At 46.7% G+C, this 24,630-nt stretch overlaps 1 protein-coding gene across 2 annotated transcripts in view; it reads left to right on the top strand.

Annotated features, from left to right (window-relative positions):
- The window catches only part of KCNIP1 (potassium voltage-gated channel interacting protein 1), a 359,325-nt gene that overhangs the window by 114,416 nt on the left and 220,279 nt on the right, over positions 1-24,630 (top strand). For both annotated transcript variants that reach the window (XM_040344693.1, XM_040344692.1), the window contains one exon: positions 1,294-1,363. In XM_040344693.1, the coding sequence (XP_040200627.1) occupies positions 1,294-1,363 (70 nt within the window). The remainder of the gene's footprint in view (positions 1-1,293; positions 1,364-24,630) is intronic.

Genomic DNA, 24,630 nt, shown 5'->3' with positions numbered 1-24,630 from the left:
CAGGCTCCAGGTCAGAAAGGTAGAAAGATACCAGGGCGAGGTCTGCTTGAACTCGCCGGGTATATAGAGGTGTAATGATTAAGTTCAGGTCACACCTGAGCGCAGGAAGGGCCGTATGCTCCATACTGTCAGGGTCCATCCGCTGGTGGGAGAAGTTCTCCTGACAGTTTAGAACTGCCAGGAGACACCTGCTGGTGAGACGCAGTACTGCGAGCCAGGTGATAAATAGCACCAGCGGATGGAACCTTTCCTGACACTTACCCAGTGCTGGAAGTGCAGAGCTTGGGGAAGCTGACGCACACTGCCCACAGGGATTCCCATAGAGACAGGGGCCATAGAGTCAGCTTTCAAAATCCCCTGTGCCTGCACCTGAGAGAGCGGCCGTTCGGAGCCTGCTCGGCTGCCGGGACCACCGCCGAGCTGCGCATGAGTGAACCAAGTCTCAAGATAACTCGTGCCTTCGCGCATGCACAGACGCTCGTTCTGGAATGCAGAAATGCCGATAAACTAGAGCCAGGAAATAGGGAGGAATGACAAGACAAACACAAAGAAAAACATAAGCAGCTGCCATGATTCCAGACCTTGCCAGCGGACTGCACCGTGCTAGATGTCCCATCCTGGGCATACGCAGGCAGCCCCCCCACCACTGGGGTATACGTGCCTGAAGCCACTCGCCAGCCTGTAGGGCTTGCACCACTTGATTGGTATGCCCGATTATGGCCCCCTCAGGGCATATTCATCCGGACTGGAGGCCATGAGAGCAAATGTAAGTGCATACATTGAAGGTCCATAGAGGAGGACAAAAAAGGAACCCAGTCTCTAGCTGTGAACTCAAATTTATGGGAATGGGGTCCTATAGCATTAAAGGGAGACGGGGTTAGCCCACACGTAGGCTGCAATGGAGTTTGTCAGGAAAAATGTTCTAACTGGATGGTCCAAAACTGTTATATCATGTAATTTTGGACTATGGCATGTGACTTTAACACACCAATAAACACTGTGGTTCTGCAACAGCTGGATTTTGTGTGTGTGTTTAATACGAGGGTTCTTCAAAATGTTTGCAGCCATCATCATTAGAGTGTGACAAATGTTATACTTAACTGCAAAGTTAGCCGGCTTACCAGATAGACTAGTCACATGACTAGTCAGACACGGCCAATTACTACTCCTCCCACCCTCACCGTTTCCAACGAAAATATAAAAGTGTGGAAACTTTTAGAAGATCCCTCGTATATATTCTGAATACATATGTTTTATCAAATTGCTCACCTTTTAATTTTCTTATATTTTAAGGAATGTCCTAGTGGAGTTGTTAATGAAGACACATTTAAACAGATCTACTCACAATTTTTTCCTCATGGAGGTAAGTGTTTTTTAAGAAGGTGTCATTAGAACATCAGTGCAAGGACAAGAGATCATAATGTGTTTGGGGAGAAAAATTCTTATGCCGCGTACACACGGACATTTTTTGTGATAAAAAAAAACACAACATTTTAAAAAACGTCATTTGAAATGATCGTGTGTGGGCAAAACGTAGTTTTATGTCTTTTGAAAAACGACAAAAAAAAAATTCGAACATGCTTTAATTTTTTAGGTCGTTTTCCAAACGTCGTTTCTTGTGTCATAAAAAATTATCGTGTGTGGGCTAAAATGACATTTAAAACAACGTTTTTAAACCCGCGCATGCTCAGAAGCAAGTTATGACGCAAGCTTGAATGGAACAGAGTGCCGTCGTACGTGTTGTACGTAACCGCGTTTTGGTAGAGCATTTTGAAAAAACGATGGTGTGTAGGCAACGTCGTTTTTTAAAATGAAGTTTACAAGACAAGACAAGACACGGTCGTTTTTTTACAAGACAAAAAACGACCGTGTGTACGCTGCATTATTCTTCTGTAATGAAAGTTTGGTTAAAAGTAAAAAGATATATCTTTTTATCTTGTGCTGCGCTACAATTGTACACTGTTTATTGGTATGCAACAAAATATAACATTGAAAGACAAAAAAACTTTAAGAAATGAATAGGCCAAATTTGACTCGCCATAATTATTTTACCTTAGACTTTGAAGTAAGCATGGGGAATTTCAGGAAAATAGGATTTTTAACCTACCAGTAAAACCTGTTTCATGGAGTACAGTAGAGCACCCATTTTCAACCCTGGGGTGCCTTCAGGTTTCTTCAGGGGTGAAAAATTGCATTCAAGCCAGTGGGTGGATCACACAATATTACAGGTTTTCATTGCGGTTGCTGGTGTCCTAACAACCAGTGATTTCATTGGTTGATCAGGAGGACACTGGACTTCTGCACAACATCCTTCCCTGTACCTCATTCAGCACGGAGATCCCAATAGCTTGTATCGTTGTACAAAGGTGTTTTTACTTTGGAAGAATAAATCACCTCTAATGTTGGGTGCCCTACATGTGTGGGTGTTCCTGCGTTATCTTTAAATACTAGTCTCCTTTTTTACATTTTAGAATGGGGTACCTCGAGAATGTTCATAATTATAATTGGAGCCTTGACTGAATAAAAAAAAAAAACACTGCAATAGAGGACACAGCATACTCCCCTTTGTTATGATCTCTCTATTGCTTGAAAAAAAGTAACTATTTGAGAGTGGGAGGGGGTTGCATAGGTGTAGCGGCCCCCCCATGGGGGCTGCTGATTGACTATATACCCCACTGGCCACCCTGACTCTGCAGATCCTCTCTTACCTCTGACACCTTGGGTTCCATTCTGAAATGTCACATTAATAATGAGAAACTCACACAGTATGACTGAACCACTCAGAAATGTTTACTGAGATAAAGTATAAACACAATGAAAGGGCATGAATAAAAGATGAATGGACACAGATTATGATTGACAAAAAGTATTCATCAATACACATACATAAATGTACCTGCACCCTGGTGATAACCTGAAGGGGTATATGTGGACAGGTGCACAGGGGGATACATTTTCCAATACCTTTAACATATGTATTAAATACCTTCCCACTGAGGCTTCAGCACACAAACCGGCACACAATTTGCAACAATGAATACAATAACACAGTGTAAGTTCTGATTATATCTCACTAAATGGCTCCCCCTATGTTGTAGTTCAGAGAATAACTCCAATTCAGAACAGCAAAGCTTAGTAGAAGGAGAAAGTGGTAAATGTTCCTTAAATTCCGGATGTCTTCAGCTAGCCTGATATTATACTGCAGTGATGATTTTGTGTTTGCTTTAATCCAAAGAAGAAAAGACAAGAGCTTCAGATCTAGATGATGATAATTGCTCAACTGAAGAACTATACCCACTTGTAGATTCCTCCTTACATGTGTGAGTAATACAGTACTGACCTTACAGCACAGGGGAGAAAGACAAGGCCCCAAAATCTAGCTGTATGATGCCTGGAAAGGAGCAGATCCACATCCGTGGAACTACAAGTCCCACCAGCAGTCTATAGTAAAGAAACTCACTCAACAATACTGTAGTCACTACTTGGATGAGCAGGTGCCCTCTCACCACAATGATTCTCAGCAGATGTTTGACTCTGTCCGGAATCTCCACCCGGTGCCTCTGTTAATGAAGATGGCCACTCCGTGCTGCAACTCCAGGTGGGCTGGAATGCAGATGGCTTCAAATGCTCTGAAGCGCAGGCTGATTCGCCTGCTACATTAGCAGGGCTGTCCTCCAAGATCCCTTTGAGGTGGGAGATCCGACTCTCTGCATACTTACAGCTATGATTAGGCACTAGGCAATAGTGCGAAACGCGTCAGCTGTTCACCCCTGTATCGTGTGCTGTGACTTGTAGTGCATATTTCCTTTTTTTAAATAAAGACAACCATCAAGGTTTTTGGAGTGCGGCTGTCCATATTTCCTCTTCTTACTTGTTGCCTTGTGCATTGCCAGCACCCTTGATCTCCTGAGACCATACTGATCATCTTAACACAATCCACCTGGAGCGGTAACTCTCATTTTCTCTGCATACTTAGGCCGCAGTCTCTCACTCCTGGTCACACACACAGACCTCCTGCTGGCAAGTTTTGAATGGCATCCAGAGAGGCTGAAAGAAGACCGCACCCATCCTTTTATCTCTACTCCCAGCAGGCTGTTCTGTGCGCTTTGCATTGTGTTTCCTGTAGTCCAGAGCTGATTCAGCCAACAGTCACTTCCTCATCCAGACTACATATCCCACAATGCATGGCTCTACTCACTTCTCAAAAAAAAAAATCCTAACAAAGTTCAACAGACACTAGGGGGATCCAAACTCTTATTCAAGAAACAATGAACCGTTCAACAGAATAACTATAGTAGCAACCCCAGGGCTACATAGGCTCCAAAGACATGCTGGTAGGTAAATTGGATCTTGTCCAAAATTGGCCCAGTATATATATGTATATCTTTGTGTATGACTGTGTGTCCCCAGCGTGTCGTGATCCTACGGGGTAAAATGACCGCACCAGCCAAGCAGACACTGGCTGGAATAGCGCCTAGAGGCGATTCAGTTTGCATGTGTAGTGCTATACAAGACATTCATTCATTCATTTATTCATTCATACATAGGGAAATGTCTCTACAGCCTTCCATGCCAATGTCCAAGCACCTCAAGGTAACTGCAAATATATCATAATGATTTAAAGATGCCTGTGACCTTACTGTAGTCCAGGAAATGGATTTGACCATAATCCTATTTTTTCGATTTTTCATCTGAAAGAAAACCTCCAATATATATATATATATATGTATGTACATACATATATTAACCACTTCCATACAGGGCATTTTCACCCCTCTCCTGCCCAGACCAATTTTTATTTTTCAGCACTGTCACATATGAAAATTGACGTCCTTTTTTCCCCACAAATAGAGCTTTCTTTTGGTGGTATTTGATCACCTCTGCGTTTTTTATTTTTTGCTCTATAAACAAAAGAAGAGCGACAATTTTGAAAAAAACACTTTGGGCTAGATTCAGGTACGATCTACGCTGGCGTATCTATTGATACGCCGCGTAAGTTAAAAGTTGCGCCGTCGTATCTATGCGCGCTATTCAGGGAACTAGATACGCCTGAATTCCTGCTTCATCCGACCGACGTAAGTCTTAGTACGCCGTCGTATCTAGGGTGCATATTTACGCAGGCCGCTAGGGGCGCTTCCGTAGATTTACGCATAGAATATGTAAATGAGCTAGATACGCCGATTCACGAACGTACTTGCGCCCGCTACGCCGTTTACGTAAGGCTTACATCCGGCGTACAGTTATCCCTGCGCAGCCAATGTTAAGGTATGGACGTCGGAACAGCCGTCAAATTTTACGTTGTTTACGTAAGTGGTACGTGAATGGGGCTGTGCGTAGGTTACGTTCACGTCGAAAGCATTGAGCCATCGTTTCTTAGGGAGTATTTACGACGTGATTCTGAGCATGCCATACGAACGGCCATTAATTTACAAGGGGTCACGGCTAATTTACATGGAGCACCCCCCCCACCTGCCTATTTTGAATTAGGTGGGCTAACGCCGGCCTATTTACACTACACCGGCGCAACGTACGGCGCCAGATCTTTGGGAATACTGGTCTGGGCTCCCTGTTTTACGTCGGCGTAGCGCATATGAGATGCGTTCTGCCGGCCAAAAGAAGCACCGAGCTACCTGAATCTAGCCCAATATCTTTTACTTTTTGATTTAATAAATATCATATTTTTTTTTTATCAGTTTAGGCCGATACGGATTCTTCTACATATTTTCGGTAAAAAAATCACAATAAGCGTATTCGATCAGATTGCGCAAAAGTTCAAGCGTCTACAAAATAGGGAATAGAATTATGCCATTTTTTTTTTTTACTAGTAATGGCGGCGATCTGCGATTTTTATTGTGACCGTGACATTGCGGCAGACATAGCGGACACTTTTGACACATTTTTGGGACCATTCACATTTACACAGCGATTAGTGCTATAAAACTGCACTGATTACTATGTAAATGTGACTGGCAGGGAAGGGGTTAACACTAGGGGGCGCTGAAGGGGTTAAATATGTTCCCTAAAGTGTGTTCTAACTGTAGGGGGAGGGGGACTCACAAGGGGAGGAGATCGATGCGTGTTCCTCTGTACTGGGAACACACATCTGTCTCCTCACCGCTGACAGGACATGGATCTGTGTGTTTACACACACAGATCCATGGTCCTGCCGTGATTGCGGGCAATCGCGGGTGCCCGGCGGACATCGCAGCCACCGGGCACGCACCCAGGTCCTGAGTAATGCGCCCCCGACGACGCGCGCACGCCCCCTAGCGGCCGTGAATGCAAGGACGTCATATGACGTCCACTCTGAAGGAGGAAAGGCTCCCGCCGACGTCATTTTACAATGACTCGGTAGGGAAGTGGTTAAAATGTGCTACAAAATAAAAAAAAGTCCAATTTTGGGTGGAAAAATACCATGTTATCATTAACATATAGGGGCAGACTCTAAAGACAAAAAAGGTTATTTAGTATAAAACTAGTACATCCCTAAAAAAAATAGGGGCTTTAACGAAAACCTGTCAAAAAAGAAACATGAAGACTTTCTGACTTTTTCTTTAAACATAACAGCCAGGAAACTAACATTTTCAGGATAAGATCAATGGCAGTGCTTCTAATGATCTTATATACGTTTACTTTGAGCTGCTGGTCCCTAAACAACATACATTTATTATGGAATGGAACTCTGCCTTTGGGGAAGACTTTACTATTTGCAAAAGATCATTGAATTGTTGCCATAAACACCCTCATTTTTATACTGCTTATTCAAAGGACACTATAAAAGTTTTGAATCACTTTTATTTGACTTTTATTTTTAACTGATGCTTATCTGGATTCCAAGAGCACTATCGGCATTTTAAAAACAAAGCACAGCAAAAGCTTTTCCTTTTCAGACTAAAGCCCTGTACACACGATCGGTTTGTCTGATGAAAACGGACCGATGGACCGATGTGGGTATAGGATAGTGTATATGGGGGATTTTACATTTTTTTTTTCTGTTGGTTGAACTTATTGGACTTCTGTCTATTTTCAACCTATGTGAAATTCACTCACCAAGCTCTGCCTCTGCATACTGTGGTGCTTGCTGCAGGGCACTACTAGTCAGTTGGTATGACACGGTCTTCACAGTGATCTAGTCTCTCACTATTCATTTTTTGTACAAGTATTGCCTTCTGCTAAAGTAAATTATATTGTGATCTCTTCAGGGCAGCTAGAGAACCCCACCAGTTCCCCATTACTGTGGTAAATTGTGATTATGTCTGTTAAATGACTTTCACTGGCAGACATCTAAATGCTGTGTTTATTACTGCAAAGTGCTCTTCTAGTCAAGAGCCATGGCACAGTCTTTAGTGACTCCAGCTATGCATTTGTCAGTATTGCCTTTCAGCTGTAATAAGCAGATAGTCCCTCAGCATGGCTTTTAATTAATTCTGCTTGTACCCCACTACTGTGGTGATTTGTGAATGGCACTTTATATGGTTGAAACTACCTAACGCACATTTACAGAATCTTACAAAAGTGAGTACACCCCTCACATTTTTGTGACAACACTGAAGAAATTACACTTTGCTACAATGTAAAATAGTGAGTGTACAGCTTGTATAACAGTGTAAATTTGTTATCCCCTCAAAATAACTCATACAACCATTAATGTCTTAACCACTGTAAACCAAAAGTGAGTACACCCCAAAGTAAAATGTCCAAACTGGGCCCAATTAGCCATGGGTCTCAGGTGTGAATGAGGAGTAGGTGTGTTAACCTTGGTGTTATCGCTTTCACTTTCTCATATTGGTCACTGGAAGTTCAACATGGCACCTTATGACAAAGAAAAAAAAGAATTGTTGCTCTACAAAAAGATGGCCTAGGCTATAAGAAGATTGAGGAAAAAGATGATCCGCACTCTGGTCGTTGCTCTTAAATAATAGACGTATTTATTGACAAGCCGCAATAGGAAAGGTTGATGCGTTTCAGCCTATAAGGCCTTAGTCATAAACATAAGAAGATTGCCAAGACTCTGAAACTGAGCTGCAGCACAGTGGCCAATCAGAAGAGGCCTCGCCATGGTCGACCAAAGAAGTTGAGTGCACATGCTCAGCGTTATATCCAGAGGTTGTGTTTGGGAAATAGACATATGAGTGCTGCCTGCATTGCTGCAGAGGTTGAAGGGGTAGTGGGTCAGCCTGTCAGTGCTCAGACCATACGCTGCACACTGCATAAAATTGGTCTGCATGGCTGTCATCCCAGAAAGAAGCCTCTTCTAAAGATGATGCCCAAGAAAGTCAACAAACAGTTTGCTGAAGAAAAGCAGACTAAGGACATGGATTACTGGAACCATGTCCTGTGGTCTAATGAGACCAAGATAAACTTATTTGGTTCAGATGGTGTCAAGCGTGTGTGGCGGCAACCAGGTCAAGCGTGTCTTGCCTACAGTCAAGCATGGTGGTGGGAGTGTTGTGGTCTGGGGCTGCATGAGTGCTACCGACCTGGGGAGCTACAGTTCATTACATAGTTAGTCAGGTTGAAAAAAGACACAAGTCCATCCAGTTCAACCACAAAAAATAAAAAAACAAAATAAAAAACACAGTAAAATCCTATACACCCAACTCCATACCCACAGTTGATCCAGAGGAAGGCAAAAAACCCCAGCAGAGCATGATCCAATTTGCTACAGCAGGGGAAAAAATTCCTTCCTGATCCCCCGAGAGGCAATCGGATTTACCCTGGATCAACTTTACCTACAAATCTTAGTACTCAGTTATATTCTGTACATTTAGGAAAGAATCCAGGCCTTTCTTAAAGCAATCTACTGAGCTGGCCAGAACCACCTCTGGAGGGAGTCTGTTCCACATTTTCACAGATCTTACTGTGAAAAAACCTTTCTGTATTTGGAGGTGAAATCTCTTTCCCTCTAGACGTAAAGAGTGCCCCCTTGTCCTTAGTGTTGACCGTAAAGTGAATAACTCAACACCAAGTTCACTGTATGGACCTCTTATATATTTGTACATGTTGATCATATCCCCCCTTATTCTCCTCTTCTCAAGAGTGAATACATTTAGTTCTTCTAATCTTTCCTCATAGCTGAGCTCCTCCATGCCTCTTATCAGTTTGGTTGCCCTTCTCTGCACTTTCTCCAGTTCTCTGATGTCCTTTTTGAGAACTGGTGCCCAATACTGAACTGCATATTCCAGATGAGGTCTTACTAATGATTTGTACAGGGGCAAAATTATATCTCTGTCTCTGGAGTCCATACCTCTCTTAATACAAGAAAGGACTTTGCTCGCTTTGGAAACCGCAGCTTGGCATTGCATGCCATTATTGAGCTTATGATCAACTAAAACCCCCAGATCCTTCTCCACTACAGATCCCCCCAGTTGTACTCCCCCTAGTATGTATGATGCATGCATATTCTTAGCCCCAAGTGCATAACTTTACATTTATCTACATTAAACCTCATCTGCCACTCAGTCGCCCAATTAGACAGAGCATTGAGGTCGGCTTGTAAGTTGGAGACATCCTGCAAGGACGTTATTCCACTGCATAGCTTGGTGTCATCTGCAAAGACAGAAATGTTACTTTTGATCTCAGACCCAATATCATTTATAAATATATTGAAAAGTAAGGGTCCCAGCACTGAACCTTGGGGTACACCACTGATAACCTTGGACCATTCAGAGTAAGAATCATTAACCACGACTCTCTGAATTCTGTCTTTCAGCCAGTTTTCTATCCATTTACAAACTGATATATCCAATCCTGTAGACCTTACCTTACACATGAGCCGTGTGTGCGGAACTGTATCGAACGCTTTTGCAAAATCCAAATATATCACGTCCACAGCCACGCCTCTGTCCAGGGTTTTACTTACCTTTTCATAAAAGGAAATCAGGTTTGTCTGACAACTTCTGTCTTTCATGAATCCATGTTGTCTGCTGCTTAAATAGTTTTTTTCCAGCAAGAACTCATCCATGTGGTCTTTTATTAAACGTTCCAGTATCTTCCCAACTATAGAAGTTAAACTTACAGGTCTATAGTTACTTGGTAAAGACTTTGTTCCCTTTTTAAATATGGGCACCACATTGGCCCTGCGCCAATCCAGTGGTACTATTCCTGTCTTTAATGAGTCCCTAAATATTAGATACAGTGGCTTTGAAATGACAGAGCTCAACTCACCTAGGATCCGTGGATGGATGCCATCAGGTCCAGGTGCTTTATCCACCTTTATTCTGTCTAAATATTTCTGGACCATATCACTTTTGAGCCATTGTGGATTTGAGGCTGTGTCACTCCCACCCCCATTTTGGACATGAGCTCCCCCATGCTCCATTGTATACACAGAGCTGAAGAAAACATTTAATAAATTTGCCTTCTCTTTGTCCCCAGTCACCCACTCTAGATTATTTTGTAAGGGGCCTACATGCTCAGACTTCACCTTTTTACTATTAATATATTTAAAGAATTTTTTGGGCTTTGTCCTACTATCTTTTGCAATCTGTAGTTCGTTTTGAATTTTTGCATCCTTGATTTCCTTTTTGCATATCCTGTTATATTCTTTGTAACATTTAAACAACACTAGTGTTCCTTCATTTTTATATTTTTTAAAAGCTACTATCTTATTGTTTATAGCTTTTTTAACTTTGACCGTGAGCCATATAGGTTTTATTTTTAGCCTTTTAAACTTATTGCCCATGGGAACATACTTTGCAGTGAGGTTCCACACAGTCTTTTTGAAGAATTCCCATTTCTGTTCTGTGTTCAGCTGTGCCAATAGTCCCTCCCAGCCCAAGTCCTGGAGAGCAGCCCTCATCCTTGGAAAATTTGCTCTCTTAAAATTTAGTGTTTTAATATTTCCTGTATGTATTTCTTGCTTATAGTTAACATTAAATGAAATCATGTTATGATCACTGCTACCCAGGTGTTCCTTTATCTGAACATTAGTAATAAGATCTGCATGGTTTGAGATTATCAGGTCCAACAGGGCATCATTCCTAGTTGGGGCCTCAATAAACTGCACCATAAAATTGTCCTGCAATAGATTTTTACATTTTTGTCCTTTAACTGTCCCAGAAGTGCCATTAATCCAGTCAATTTCTGGGTAGTTAAAATCCCCCATTATTATCACCGTCCCAGACCTTGCAGCCCTTTCCATCTGTGCAAGGAGCTGAGTCTCCACCTCCTCATTAACATTGGGTGGTTTATAACAAACTCCAATGATTAATTTTGAACTACGCACATCTGTATGCAGTTCCACCCATAATGCTTCAGCCTCATCACACTCTCCATCAACCAGGTTCTCTTTCACGCTTGCTTTGAGGTCACTTCTCACATAGAGACAGACCCCTCCACCTTTCCTTTTTACCCTGTCTTTCCGAAAGAGAGCATAGCCAGGAATATTAATAGCCCAGTCATGTGAGGATTGAAGCCAAGTTTCAGCAATACCGATTACATCATAGCTCTCCTCATGCACCAGAGCTTCCAGCTCACCTGTTTTGCTTGGCAGACTTCTGGCATTGGTGAACAAACACTTAAATGTATTGTTACATTTTTCTCTGGTGTTTTTCATATAATTTATAGTAGTACAAATGGCACTATTATTTCCAATGGCTGTTTTCAACATGGGAACTTTCTTGTCACCTGCCATAACCCTCCCCCCATCTATCCCCATTCCACTCTCTATTAATGTCTGACCACTAACTGACCTGTCAGCTCGATGTAATTCTAATTCACCCTCCCCCTCAATCCTAGTTTAAATACTCCTCTAGCATTCCCATAAACCTCTCCCCCAGCACAGCAGACCCCCTTCCATTCAAGTGCAAACCGTCTTTAGCATATAGGTTGCACCCCAATGAAAAGTCAGCCCAGTGCTCTAGAAACCCAAATCCCTCCTTCCTACATTGAGGGAGCCATGAATGCCAGCATGTACTGTGACATACTGAAGCAGAGCATGATCCCCCTCCCTTTGGATACTGGGCCGCAGTACAGTATTCCAACATGATAACGACCCCAAACACACCTCCAAGATGACCACCGCCTTGCTCAAGAAGCTAAGGGTAAAGGTAATGGACTAACCAAGCATGCCTCCAGCAGGGGCTGTCTTAATGCCTGGGCACACATGGGCACTGCCCAGGGGCCCCAGGTGCATGGGGGCCCCATGATAATCTTGCATTACATCATACTTGCCAACTGTCCCATATTTGCTAGGATAGTCATGGATTTTACAAAGTTTTACCAGGGTGTCCCAAGCAGTGTCCCAGAACTTGCTCTCCTGATGTCCTTCTGCCTCCCCCTGTTCAATTCTTGAGCATAGGTGCGTAAATTTGGGGCAGGCTGATAGGAACCCCAGTGCATTACTTTGCCCAGGGGCCCATGATGCTATTAAGACGGCACTGGCCTCCAGACGTAAACCCTATTAAGCATCTGTGGGGCATCCTCAAATGAAAGGTGGAGGAGCGCAAGGTCTCTAACATTCACCAGTTCCGTGATGTCGTCATGGAGGCGTGGAAGAGAACTCCAGTGGCAACCTGTGAAGCTCTGGTGAACTCCATGCCCAAGAGGGTTAAGGTAGTGCTGGAAAATAATGGTGGCCACACATAATATTGACACTTTGTCCCCAATCTGGACATTTTCACTTAGGGCTTTGTTGCCACCGGTTTAGACATTAATGGCTGTGTGTTGAGTTTTTTTGAGGAGACAGCAAATATACACTGTTATACAAGCTGTATACTCACTACTTTACATTGTAGCAAAGTGTAATTTCTTCAGTGTTGTCACATGAAAAGATATAATAAAATATTTACAAAAATGTGAAGGGCGTACTCACTTTTGTGAGATACTGTATATATGTAATCTTTTTGTCTCTGTACTCTGCACATTTCATATTAGTTTCAGAGCCATGAAACCTTCCTCTGCAGTCTTTCATTAGATGATTTTTGTTTAGTGCCTTGTGTATCGCCTGGTTACTTCAAAGTACCGGTGCTATTTAAATTTAGAGGGAGATCAGAGTGTTAGTTAAACTCTGATCTGGTTAATGTGTTCAAATTTGGGTCTCTGTCTCAGCTTGGCTGTGCTGTGGGCTTATTCTGTTGTTGCTGGGGTGTTCTTCCCACCCCGGGACAGTAGGTGGCAGCAGTAGAGTCAAGACTTGGGTGCTCTTCTCCAGCAGCTAATCAGGAGGGTTGGGCCTCGCTGTGCATGCTGGCGGAGGGTACTTATGGGGCAGACGCCATTAGTTCGGGGGCTTCTTTTTCAAGTGCGGCATCCACCTTTAGGTTGCCTGCACCACGGCGCCCCGACATTATGGCCTACCGGGCCGGGGCCCGCGTGCCACGCAGAGTTCCTGGTTCGGGGACCATGAGCTGTGGCAGGGAGCCCAGTGGTCGACTGGGTTCCCAATACCGAAGATCCCAAGCGGTATAGCTGTTCGGTGGGGAGTCCACCTGAGGAGAGCCAATGACAGGCTGGCGATCCAATAGGGTCTCGACAAACCACCGGGGATCGAGGTATCCGGACACTGAGAGGCTGGTCACCTGTCAGTCGGTACCTGAAAGTAACTTGAAGGAGATCCAGGCGTAATTCTACCAAGGAGGTTCATCTCCGGAACCACAATCAGGAGGGCCTGTGGCAGAGGTTTCTCACTGAATCCATTCCAGGAGGGTCTGTGATAGAGACTTCTCCCGAAAGGTACCAGTTCATTCCAGGAGGGTCTGTGGCAGAGACTTTTCCTTAAAAGTTCGAGCGATACTCTGGCTGCCAGGTCAGTGAGAGAGGCCTGTCCAGGTACACTATTCCCACTCAAGCAGGAGAAGTGCAAGAAGTGTTACACGTGGAAGCAGGACTGTTTCCCTATTGCTACGCCTGAATTTGCTATTCTTCTTCTCCTTTCAACTCTACCTTCTTCACCACAAGTTTTTTTGTTTTTATCTGGCTGGGTAATAAAGAGCACAGCAAAAGACACCTGTCGTGGACATTCCTTTACTACTGCTAGATGCACCATACACCCCTAAGACGGCGGAGGAACCATGAGGTAACATGCCACCCAAAACAATCCAGCAGCTCCTCCGGGGGTAGTGTTAGGCCCCATACACACGATAGAATCCATCCGCTGAAAAATCCCAGCGAATGGGTTTCAGCGGATAGATCCTATGGTGTGTACACTCCAGCGGATCTGTTTCCGCGGATATTTATCCCCTGGGATGGATTTCCAGCAGATAAATATTTGCTGACATGCTAAACAAATCTATCTGCTGGAATCCATCCCAACGGATGGATCCGCTGGTCTGTATAGACTCACCGGATCCATCCGTCCGAAGGGATCCCCCGCATGCGTCGTAATGATTTGACGCATGCGTGGAATTCCTTATATGACAGCGTCGCGCACGTCGCCGCGTCATAATCGCGGCGACGGCGCGACACGTCATCGCCAGAGGATTTCGGCGCGGATTTCAATGCGATGGTGAGTACACTCCATCGCATGGAAATCCGCACTAATCCTCGAGAGGATTTATCCGCGGAAACGGTCCGCTGGACCGTATTCGCGGATAAATCCTCTCGTGTGTATGGGGCCTAACACTTTTGTGTAATATAAATCAGCAGAGTATAATCCCGGAGGAAGGATGGAGTGAGTGAGTGAGTGAGGACGTGTGTTGATTCCCTCCTATCCTCAATTCTACCTAGACCCAGTGCCGGCGCTAGCGCAAGGCAAGATGGCCACTTGCCTTACCGCGCCAGCGCCGACCTTGGGAACAGGGCGGAAAATTGATCACCGCAGAGTCACCGCACGAACAGAGTGTGTGTATCATCCACGGATGGACCTATGGCATTGGCAGCCTGAGACTGACATGGGAAGTGCCATGTGGCGCTATGGGGGGGGCGCCAAAAAAAAGCTCCATGCTCGTAAAACCTGTCCTCCTACTATTGCGCTGCGGCTGCCTCCCGCACTATATCCCCGGCAGGACGGCACCTGCAAAAAAAAATGAGCTCAGCTGTCTGGCAGGCAGCGCAGCATGGAGGAGCCGAGTGTGACAGGCGCCCCCCATGCTTCTTGAAAAGTGTGACCGGCCAGACCGCCGTCATTCCACTGACTAACTAGCGTAGGCGGAGCCTAAAGCTTCCCGAGCGGGTCGGTGAGTGACGTCAGCCATCAAGGGAGGTGGTTTCTGTGGAGGACAGAGAGACTTGAAATTAGGGGAACCGGGGGAACCCCAAATACAGGCCCAGGCAGCAGCAGGTGAGGCCAGGTACCATCCATATTATCATTCATGTGTAGTGTAGTATGTAATTTTGGGTTGTTGTATGATGTGTGCCAGTCAGGTTTCAACTGCCAGTGCCAAGCAAGCAGCCAAATAGTACTTGCTCAATATGAATTAAATAAATTAGAATTCTGCATAGCCATAGATATAATAAACAAAGGGATTTGTGCAAGTAGTACCTGCTGTTGCACAAATCACTTTATTTATATCTATGGCTATTGTCATAGGAAGTCAGGTAAATCTGTGGGTGTTGTCACAAACGGGACATACATTTCTGCCTTGCTTAGACAATACACTAATTATTATTAGGCGTCGGCTGCGAGAAATAGCCAGACAAGGTCTAAGGGCGTTGAAAGACTCCAGCTGTTCAGAATGAGGCAATTAAGGCCTCTATAAGTAGCCCAAAGGATTACCACTAATTGGCTGCATCACTCCTAAGGCTGTGTGAGTAGGAGAGCAGTGCCAGAAGGTCTTCTGTGAAGGTGAGAAGAGGATTTATTTTTCTGTGTGATAAAAATCAAAAGACTATTGTTTTGTGCTGTATGACCAGCACTGTCTACCCAGCAGTAGGCTGTGTTAGACTTCATAGATAGGTTCCTGTGTGGAAGGTAGACGCCCAGAGTGGCTAGGATTTATTTTATGTTTGATTTTGTTTATGCTGTTTGGATGCTTGCAATTGTTTTCCAGCAAGGTGGAAAAATAAACCAGAAACGTTGTTTTCAACCGTCTTCGACTGCCAGTCTGTATAAATTCAGTGTGTGGTGAACCCAACCAATGGGTCACACACCCCGCTACCTAGCTAACCCTTCACACTATGTATAATTTAAATTTATTTAATCCATATTGAGTAAGTACTTTATTTGATTGGCCGCTTGCATCTGTTTGGTCATGTGCCTAGCTACTTTCACACTGGGGCGTTGCGCCGTCGGCAGTAAAGCGCCGCTATTTTAGCAGAACTTTACTGTCGTTTTTGCGGCGCTATTCGGCCACTAGCGGGGTGCCTCAAAGACTTTTTGGAGCGTCCTGCCAGCACACTGCTAGAGGCCCAGAAGGGTTAAAACCGGCCGCAAAGCGCCGCAGCAGCGATGCTTTGCTGACAGTTCAGTGGTTTCAAGTGCTTTCACACTGGAGCGGTGCGCTGGCAGGACAGTAACAAATCCTAAAGCACGCCTGTCCATTGAAATTAAAGCAGCGCTTTGTGGGTGTTTTTTTAAACCCTTTTTTGGCCGCTAGCGGAGGTTAAAAGCACCCCGCTAGTGGCTGAATAGTGCTGCTAAAAATAGCACGGAGGTGCACACGGAGCACGGATTGCTCGCACTGAGATCATATGCCCAGATGACAGGTCGGGACACTGAGTGGAGGAGTGCACTTCCCTCAGGAGTGTGAACATGAAAGTGAACAGCTGACTGAAAACTAAACTGCTGAGCAGTGTGTGGAATCCCTGCAGAGGCAGACTGGAAAACTTTCAGAAAAGCTGTGTGAAAGACCCTAAAAAACCTGATAAGAATATCAGCTTCATTACACCTTCACTACAATCCGTGGGTCCTATGCATTATCCCTCGGGGGGGGGGGGGGGGGGGTCAAGGCTCAGTTCGGTTCGGGTGGTGAGTAAAAAACTTTTCTGCAAGTTTGATTAAGCTGGATGTAAAGACTGTCAGACTGCACTATATTATAGCTGCCTGACCGCAGAGATTGTGGAGCAGGATAGCCAGGCTTCTCTACCCTTTTACCGTGAGTAAAACGGGACAGGATTGGTAGTGCAGCGGCGATGTGACATGCTGACAGCGCAGGGAGAGCTCAGGTGGCCTGACCCATTGTCACAATGCTGTGTGTTTCACTCTTAACATTCCAGTGCGTACAACTCCCCCCCTTCCACAGAAATAGAAGAGGCTGCATCGGCTCTGGACTCGTGTGCTGTGTCTGAAAGGAATGTGTGGGTGGGAACATTTAAACAAGTAGCCGTCAGCTGAGCCGCCGAATGAACTACTAGTGTGAGACTCCTGGGAACATCAAGTGAGTTATCGGCACTGTCACTGTGTACTCTGCCCAGGGTTGGACTGGCCATCGGGACTACCGGGAGTTTCCCGGTGGGCCGATAGCTCAGTGGGCCAGTTGTCACTCAGGGGGCGGCCGCAGTGAGAGTGGAGCTGTCAAAACGAAGCACTGATGTCGGGGATGGGCGGGGCCAATATGCGGGCAGAGGCGGCTCTCTAATTATGCAAATAAGGCGATCGCCTAATTGAAGAGCCGCCTCTGCTGACAACAATGTCGTGCGGCGTTAAGCTCCGGCCAGCAGCGTGTTAGCATGCCTGTAAACTCCACGGCCAGGCAGTGGAGAGAGGGGTCGGAGCGTGGCTGAGTGTTAAGGAGGAGGCGGGGCCAGCGCTGTGTAGTCCGGGGGAGAAGAAGGGGAGGAGATTCCAGCACAGAGCACAATTCCCGCCCCCCAGCCTTCACCCCCACCGCTGGAGTGCTCAGCGAATCGGTCCCCGCACACCAGGAGGAGGCATCTGGCATGCCGTGGCGAGGAGGGGGTAGAGGAAGGTACCGCGGAGGAGGCCCCACGAACGCTGTATGGAGCCGATGGTAGGAGAGAAGAAGTGTCAGAGCGGCAGGCCGGGAGGCGAGATGAAAGAGCAGAGGTGAGTGCTGCTGCAAAAGACCTGCGAGCCCGAGTGAAGCCTCATGCAAAACTGCAAGTAAGTTTTTAGAGGCTACAGACCTTTCACTGTTGTCACAGTGACTTTGATTAACTCTTTTGGGGGGGGGGGGGTTAATTTACAATGGTAATTTTAGTATGCAGCATGGAGGGGGTTAATGTACTGCCACTGGTCACTGATGCATTGGTGACCAGTGGCAGTTAATTAACCCCTTTGTGCTGCATTATTGACACCAGTGTCAGTGTTAATTAACCCCTATATGGTGCAGCATGAAAGGGTTGATGAACACTGACACTGGTGTCACTAATGCAGGACAAAGGGGTTAATTAACTGCCACTGGTCACCAATGCATCAGTGACCAGTGGTGTATTTGATACTGCCCACCCCATACACTCCGCACCCCTCTCCTGTACATACCACCCACCCCATTCACTCCGCACCCCTCTCCTGTACATACCACCCACCTCCATTCACTCCGCACCCCTCTCATGTACATACCACCCACCCCATACACTCCGCACTCCTCCCCTGTACATACCACCCAACGCCATACGCCCCGCACCCCTCTCCTGTACATACCACCCACCCCATGCACTCCACACCCCTCTCCTGTACATACCACCCACCTCCATTCATTCCGCACCCCTCTCCTGTACATACCACCCACCCCATACACTCCGCACTCCTCCCCTGTACATACCACCCAACGCCATACACCCCGCACCCTTCTCCTGTACATACCACCCACCCCATACACTCCGCACCTCTCTCCTGTACATACCACCCACCTCCATTCACTCCGCACCCCTCTCCTGTACATACCACCCACTCCATTCACTCCGCACCCCTAACCTGTACATACCACCCACCTCCATTCACTCCGCACCCCTCTCCTGTACATACCACCCACCTCCACTCACTTCGCACCCCTCTCCTGTACATACCACCCACACCATTCACTCCGCACCCCTCTCCTGTACATACCACCCACCTCCATTCACTCCGCACCCCTCTCCTGTACATACCACCCACCCCATACACTTAGGGTGACCACATTTTCAAACTCCCATACACACCCCCCCCAAAAAAAATATTTTTTCATAGAGTGCTAGGAGAAAGTGCTGTCGCTTTAGAACAGCGGTCCCCAACCTTTTTTTTGCATGGGGGAATGATTTTGTGGAAGGGGAAGGAATGTAGTCTGTGGGTTGACAGGGAATTCAGTGGCGGGTGATTTGTCGGGTGAACGGCTGATGTCAGCACTTAAATCATCCGACACCATGCTTGATATGGTGTCAAGATGATGAAATCCAATTATTTCTATTACTATATTGTAATATATAAAATAAAATAGTTCAACTCACCATAATGCCGAAACAGTGGGAATCCTAAGCTTGTCACTTGCCACCAGATACAGTTTGTCGCTTGCCGCCCGTAACCTTCCACCAGATGCTGTGTGCCACTTGCCACCCAAAGCCAGCCACTAGATGCAGTGTCACTTGCCAGCCAATAGTGAGGATGTATATTGAGGGGTACAGGGTTCTGTAAAGGGGTGCAGGGTACTATGGGTTGGGGTACAGGGTTCTGTGGAGGGGAGCAGGGTTCTGTGGAGGAGTGCAGGGTACTATGGGCTGGGGGCAGGGTTATGTGGAGGGTACTATAGGTTGGGGTGCAGGGTTCTGTGGAGGGGTGCAGGGTACTATGGGCTGGGGGCAGGGTTATGTGGAGGGTACTATGGGTTGGGGTGCAGGGTTCTGTGGAGGGGTGCAAGGGTACTATGGGTTGGGGGCAGGGTTCTGTGGAGGGCTGTATGGTTCTGTGAAGGGGTGCAGGGTACTATGGGTTGGGGGCAGGGTTCTGTGGAGGGCTGCATGGTTCTGTGAAGGGGTGCAGGGTACTATGGGTTGGGGGCAGGGTTCTGTGAAGGGTGCAGGGTACTATGGGTTGGGGTGCAGGGTTCTGTGGAGGGCTGCATGGTTCTGTGAAGGGGTGCAGGGTACTATGGGTTGGGGGCAGGGTTCTGTGGAGGGCTGTATGGTTCTGTGAAGGGGTGCAGGGTACTATGGGTTGGGGTGCAGGGTTCTGTGGAGGGGTGCAGGGTTCTGTGGAGGGGTGCAGGGTTCTATAGGTTGGGGCGCAGGGTACTATGGGTTACATAGTTACATAGTTACATAGTTACATAGTTAGTCAGGTTGAAAAAAGACACAAGTCCATCCAGTTCAACCACTAGGTTGGGGGCAGGGTTCTGTGGAGGGGTGCAGGGTACTATGGGTTGGGGGCAGGGTTCTGTGGAGGGGTGCAGGGTACTATGGGTTGGATGCAGGGTTCTGTGGATGGGTGCAGTGTTCTATGGGTTGGGGTGCAGGGTTCTGTGGAGGGGTGCAGGGTACTATGGGTTGGGGCAGGGTACTATGGGTTGGGGTGCAGGGTACTATGGTTTGGGGGCAGGGTACTATGGGTTGGGGGCAGGGTTCTGTGGAGGGGTGCAGTGTTCTATGGGTTGGGGTGCAGGGTACTTTGGGTTGGGGTGCAGGGTACTATGGGTTGGGGTGCAGGGTACTATGGGTTGGGGTGCAGGGTTCTGTAGAGTAGAGGGGTGGTGGCTGGGTGCAGGGTAGATGAGAGGTACAGGAAGGAGAGAGCTCCCACACAGGGTTCAATGGAGGAGCAGAGGGCAGTGTTAGAGGGGATCCTAAACATTGCACAGCCTGGAACAGTTGGAAGGACCTGGATCAGAGCTAGGGGGAGGGGGAGAGCACCTAGGAGGGACCTGAGGAATGAGGACTGGCAACACAGGAGGGACTCGGAGACACAGACACAGGCAGCGCTCCGCCCCCATTTCTGTCATGAGAGACGAGCAGTGCCAGGACACAGATCACAGTCACAGCTGCACGTCTAGCAGGGAGCCAGCACCGCAATCCCCAACCTACACCTCCATCCACTGAATAACTCACTGCCTGCCTCGCTCCTCCAACCAATTACCATCTACAGTATTACCTTCCTATCAGCAGAGCAGAGCAAGGGGGCGGGAGGAGCTGTTGTGAAAAGACTCCTCCAATCCTGCTGACTGTGCAGCTCTCCCGCCCCCTTGCTCTGCTGATAGGATGAAATCGTTGGTGGGGCGGGAGAGGAGAGAATCAGGAAGAGAGGAGACAGACATGGCCACACGTAATTATGAACGGCTGCATCGGCCGGCCGGGAGAATGTATTGTCCCGCATTGAGTGTACCCGGGACACGGGACAGAGCTCCACAATAAGGGACTGTCCCGGGCAATCCGGGACACGTGGTCATCCTACATACACTCCGCACTCCTCCCCTGTACATACCACCCACCCCAGACACTCCGCACCCCTCTCCTGTACATATCACCCACCCCAGACACTCCGCACCCCTCTCCTGTACATACCACCCACCCCATACACTCCTCCCCTGTACATACCACCCACCCCAGACACTCCGCACCCCTCTCCTGTACATATCACCCACCCCAGACACTCCGCACCCCTCTCCTGTACATACCACCCACCCCAGACACTCCGCACCCCTCTCCTGTACATACCACCCACCCCATACACTCCGCACTCCTCCCCTGTACATACCACCCACCCCAGACACTCCGCACCCCACTCCTGTACATATCACCCACCCCAGACACTCTGCACCCCTCTCCTGTACATACCACCCACCCCATACACTCCTCCCCTGTACATACCACCCACCCCAGACACTCCGCACCCCTCTCCTGTACATATCACCCACCCCAGACAATCCGCACCCCTCTCCTGTACATACCACCCACCCCAGACACTCCGCACCCCTCTCCTGTACATACCACCCACCCCATACACTCCGCACCCCTCTCCTGTACATACCACCCACCGCCATACACTCTGCACCCCTCTCCTGTACATATGTGTAAGAAGGGGGGGTCAGTGTTTGTGTCAGGAGGCGGGGGTGAGTGTATGTGTCTGTGATTTTTTTAATATGCAGCATGGTGGGGGGACGGGGGTAAATGCACTGCCACTGGTCATAGTAACTGATGTATTAGACCCCTTTCACACTGAGCCGCCCATAGACTCGGCGGTAAAACGCCGCTATTTTTACCGCCGAAAAATTGCGTATAGTTTACTGTGTTTGTGTGTGTGTTTTCAAAAATTAAGTGGGCCGGTCTGGATGAAGTCCAGGGCCAAATTTTTGTCCCAGTCCACCCCTGACTCTGCCCTCTCTCTCTCCCAAATCTTTCACTCCCGAGTCCCCCTCTTTCCTCTGTTGTCCTCCAGCAGAGTCTTTCATTAACTCTATGCTGATAGTTGGCCCCATCATGTTCCTTTAGCCAGGTTTCACTAGTGTTTGATCATAGACATTGCATGTGATTCGCACCGCATTGCTGTGTAAATCACATGGGATGTCTGTGCGATGCAAATTCAGCCATACAAACTGTATGGCTGAAATCACATTTGCACCAAAACGGTGCAGGACCCTTTTTTTGGTCTGCGCTGGAATCGGGTTGGAAGGGTGTTTACACCTATGCTAAGGTGACCAGATTTTTAAAATAAAATCAGGGGACATAATTTTTCTTTACTAGTAATGACAACAATCAGCGACTATCTGCCCGTCGCCGCCCGCCTCACAGCCTCTCAAGTCTTATGCCGCGTACACACGATCATTTTTCGGCATGTAAAAAACAATGTTTTTCAGGATCTAGAAAAAACGTTGTTTTTTCCAACTGCATCATTAAAACGACGTTGCCCACACACAATCGTTTTAAAAAAATGCTCTAGCAAAGCGCGGGGAAGTTCCATGCGGATGACGCCACCCTTGGGGCTGCTTTAGCTAATTTTGTGTTAGTAAAAGCCGATTCGCGCTTTTCTGTCTGTTACAGCGTGATGAATGTGCTTACTCTATTACGAACGGTAGTTTTATCAGAACAAGCGCTCCGTCTCATAACTTGCTTCTGAGCATGCGCGGGTTTTTAACATCGTTTTAGCCCACACAAGATCATTTTTTACAACCCGAAAAACGATATTGTTTAACCACTTAACCCCCGGACCATATTGCTGCCCAAAGACCAGAGCACTTTTTGCGATTCGGCACTGCGTCGCTTTAACTGACAATTGCGTGGTCGTGCGACGTGGCTCCCAAACGAAATTGGCGTCCTTTTTTCCCCCACAAATAGAGCTTTCTTTTGGTGGTATTTGATCACCTCTGCGGTTTTTAGTTTTTGCGCTATAAACAAAAATAGAGCGACAATTTTGAAAAAAAATCTTATTTTTTACTTTTTACTATAATAAATATCCCCCAAAAATATATATATATATAAAAAAAAATTCCCTCAGTTTAGGCTGATACGTATTCTTATACATATTTTTAAAAAAAAAAAAAAAATATCGCAATAAGCGTTTATTGATTGGTTTGAGCAAAAGTTATAGCGTTTACAAAATAGGGGGTATTTTTATGGCATTTTTATTAATATTTTTTTTTTACTAGTAATGGCGGCGATCAGCGTTTTTTTTCGGTACTGCGACATTATGGTGGACACTTCGGACACTTTTGATACATTTTTGGGACCATTGGCATTTTTATAGAGATCAGTGCTATAAAAATGCATTGGATTACTATAAAAATGCCACTGACAGTGAAGGGGTTAACACTAGGGGGGGAAGGGGTTAAGTATGTTCCCTGGGTGTGTTCTAACTGTAGGGGGGTGGCCTCACTAGGGGAAATCACTGATCTTCTGGTTCATACATTGTATGAACAGAGGATCAGCATTTCTCCCCCTGACAGGACCGGGAGCTGTGTGTTTACACACACAGCTCCTGGTCCCCGCTCTGTAACGAGCGATCGCGTGTGCCCGGCGGGAGTCAGGGGCGAGTGGGGGGCGCCCCTATGGCCGACGTTATACTACGGGCTCTCGTGCAGAGGAGCCGACCTGCCGCCGTAAAACGGCGATGGGCGGTCTGGAAGCAGTTAAAACATCGTTAAAAAATGCAACATGTTCGAATTTTTTTTTTGTCGTTTTTCAGAAGCCGAAAAATTATGTGAAGCCCACACACGATCATTTTAAATTCCATTTTTTTTAAATGTCGTTTTTTTCATGCTGAAAAACGATCGTGTATACGCGGCATTACTCTTCGGGCCTCGGCTACTACTGGATGGGGAGCGGAGCAAGGAGATGGGCAGGTGACTGGCCAGGATTTGAGCCAAGGCAGAAGAACATGCGAGTGGAGCTGAATGGGCATGCGCCCGAAACTGAAGAAATATTCCCTCCGCTCCGACCAGCACATGATCATCAGAAGGGGTCACAGATAATGGAAAAAATACAACCCCCCTATGCTAGTAGGCACTGCGAAGCAGGGGTGTGTAATTCACATTTTTTTATTTTAATTCTGCACTGACTGTCTTTGAAATTGCCCCTGTCCCTTATTAAATTGAATCTGGGGACAAAACCAGGGACAGACTTGGTCCGGGGACAGTGTCCTCAATCAGGGGACTGTCCCCTGAAACTGGGGATATCTGGTCACCCTAACCTATGCATTACTATTCATGTATCATTTCACAGTTCTCACTGCGATCTGCAAACAGATCTGGGGGTGTCATTAATTGTACATTGACACCTGTAACAGTTGGCAAAGGGCAGCGTGAACAGCCGACAAGCAGCATCCAATGCAGGAATCCACACTGGAATCGCACTGATTCCTGCATCGCATATATGTGAACCAGGACTCAAGTG

Source organism: Rana temporaria, chromosome 3 (assembly GCF_905171775.1).
Source record: "Rana temporaria chromosome 3, aRanTem1.1, whole genome shotgun sequence".
Lineage (NCBI taxonomy): Eukaryota > Metazoa > Chordata > Amphibia > Anura > Ranidae > Rana > Rana temporaria.
Note: the sequence above shows the minus strand (reverse complement) of the source record. Positions and strands in the feature narration are given on the sequence as shown.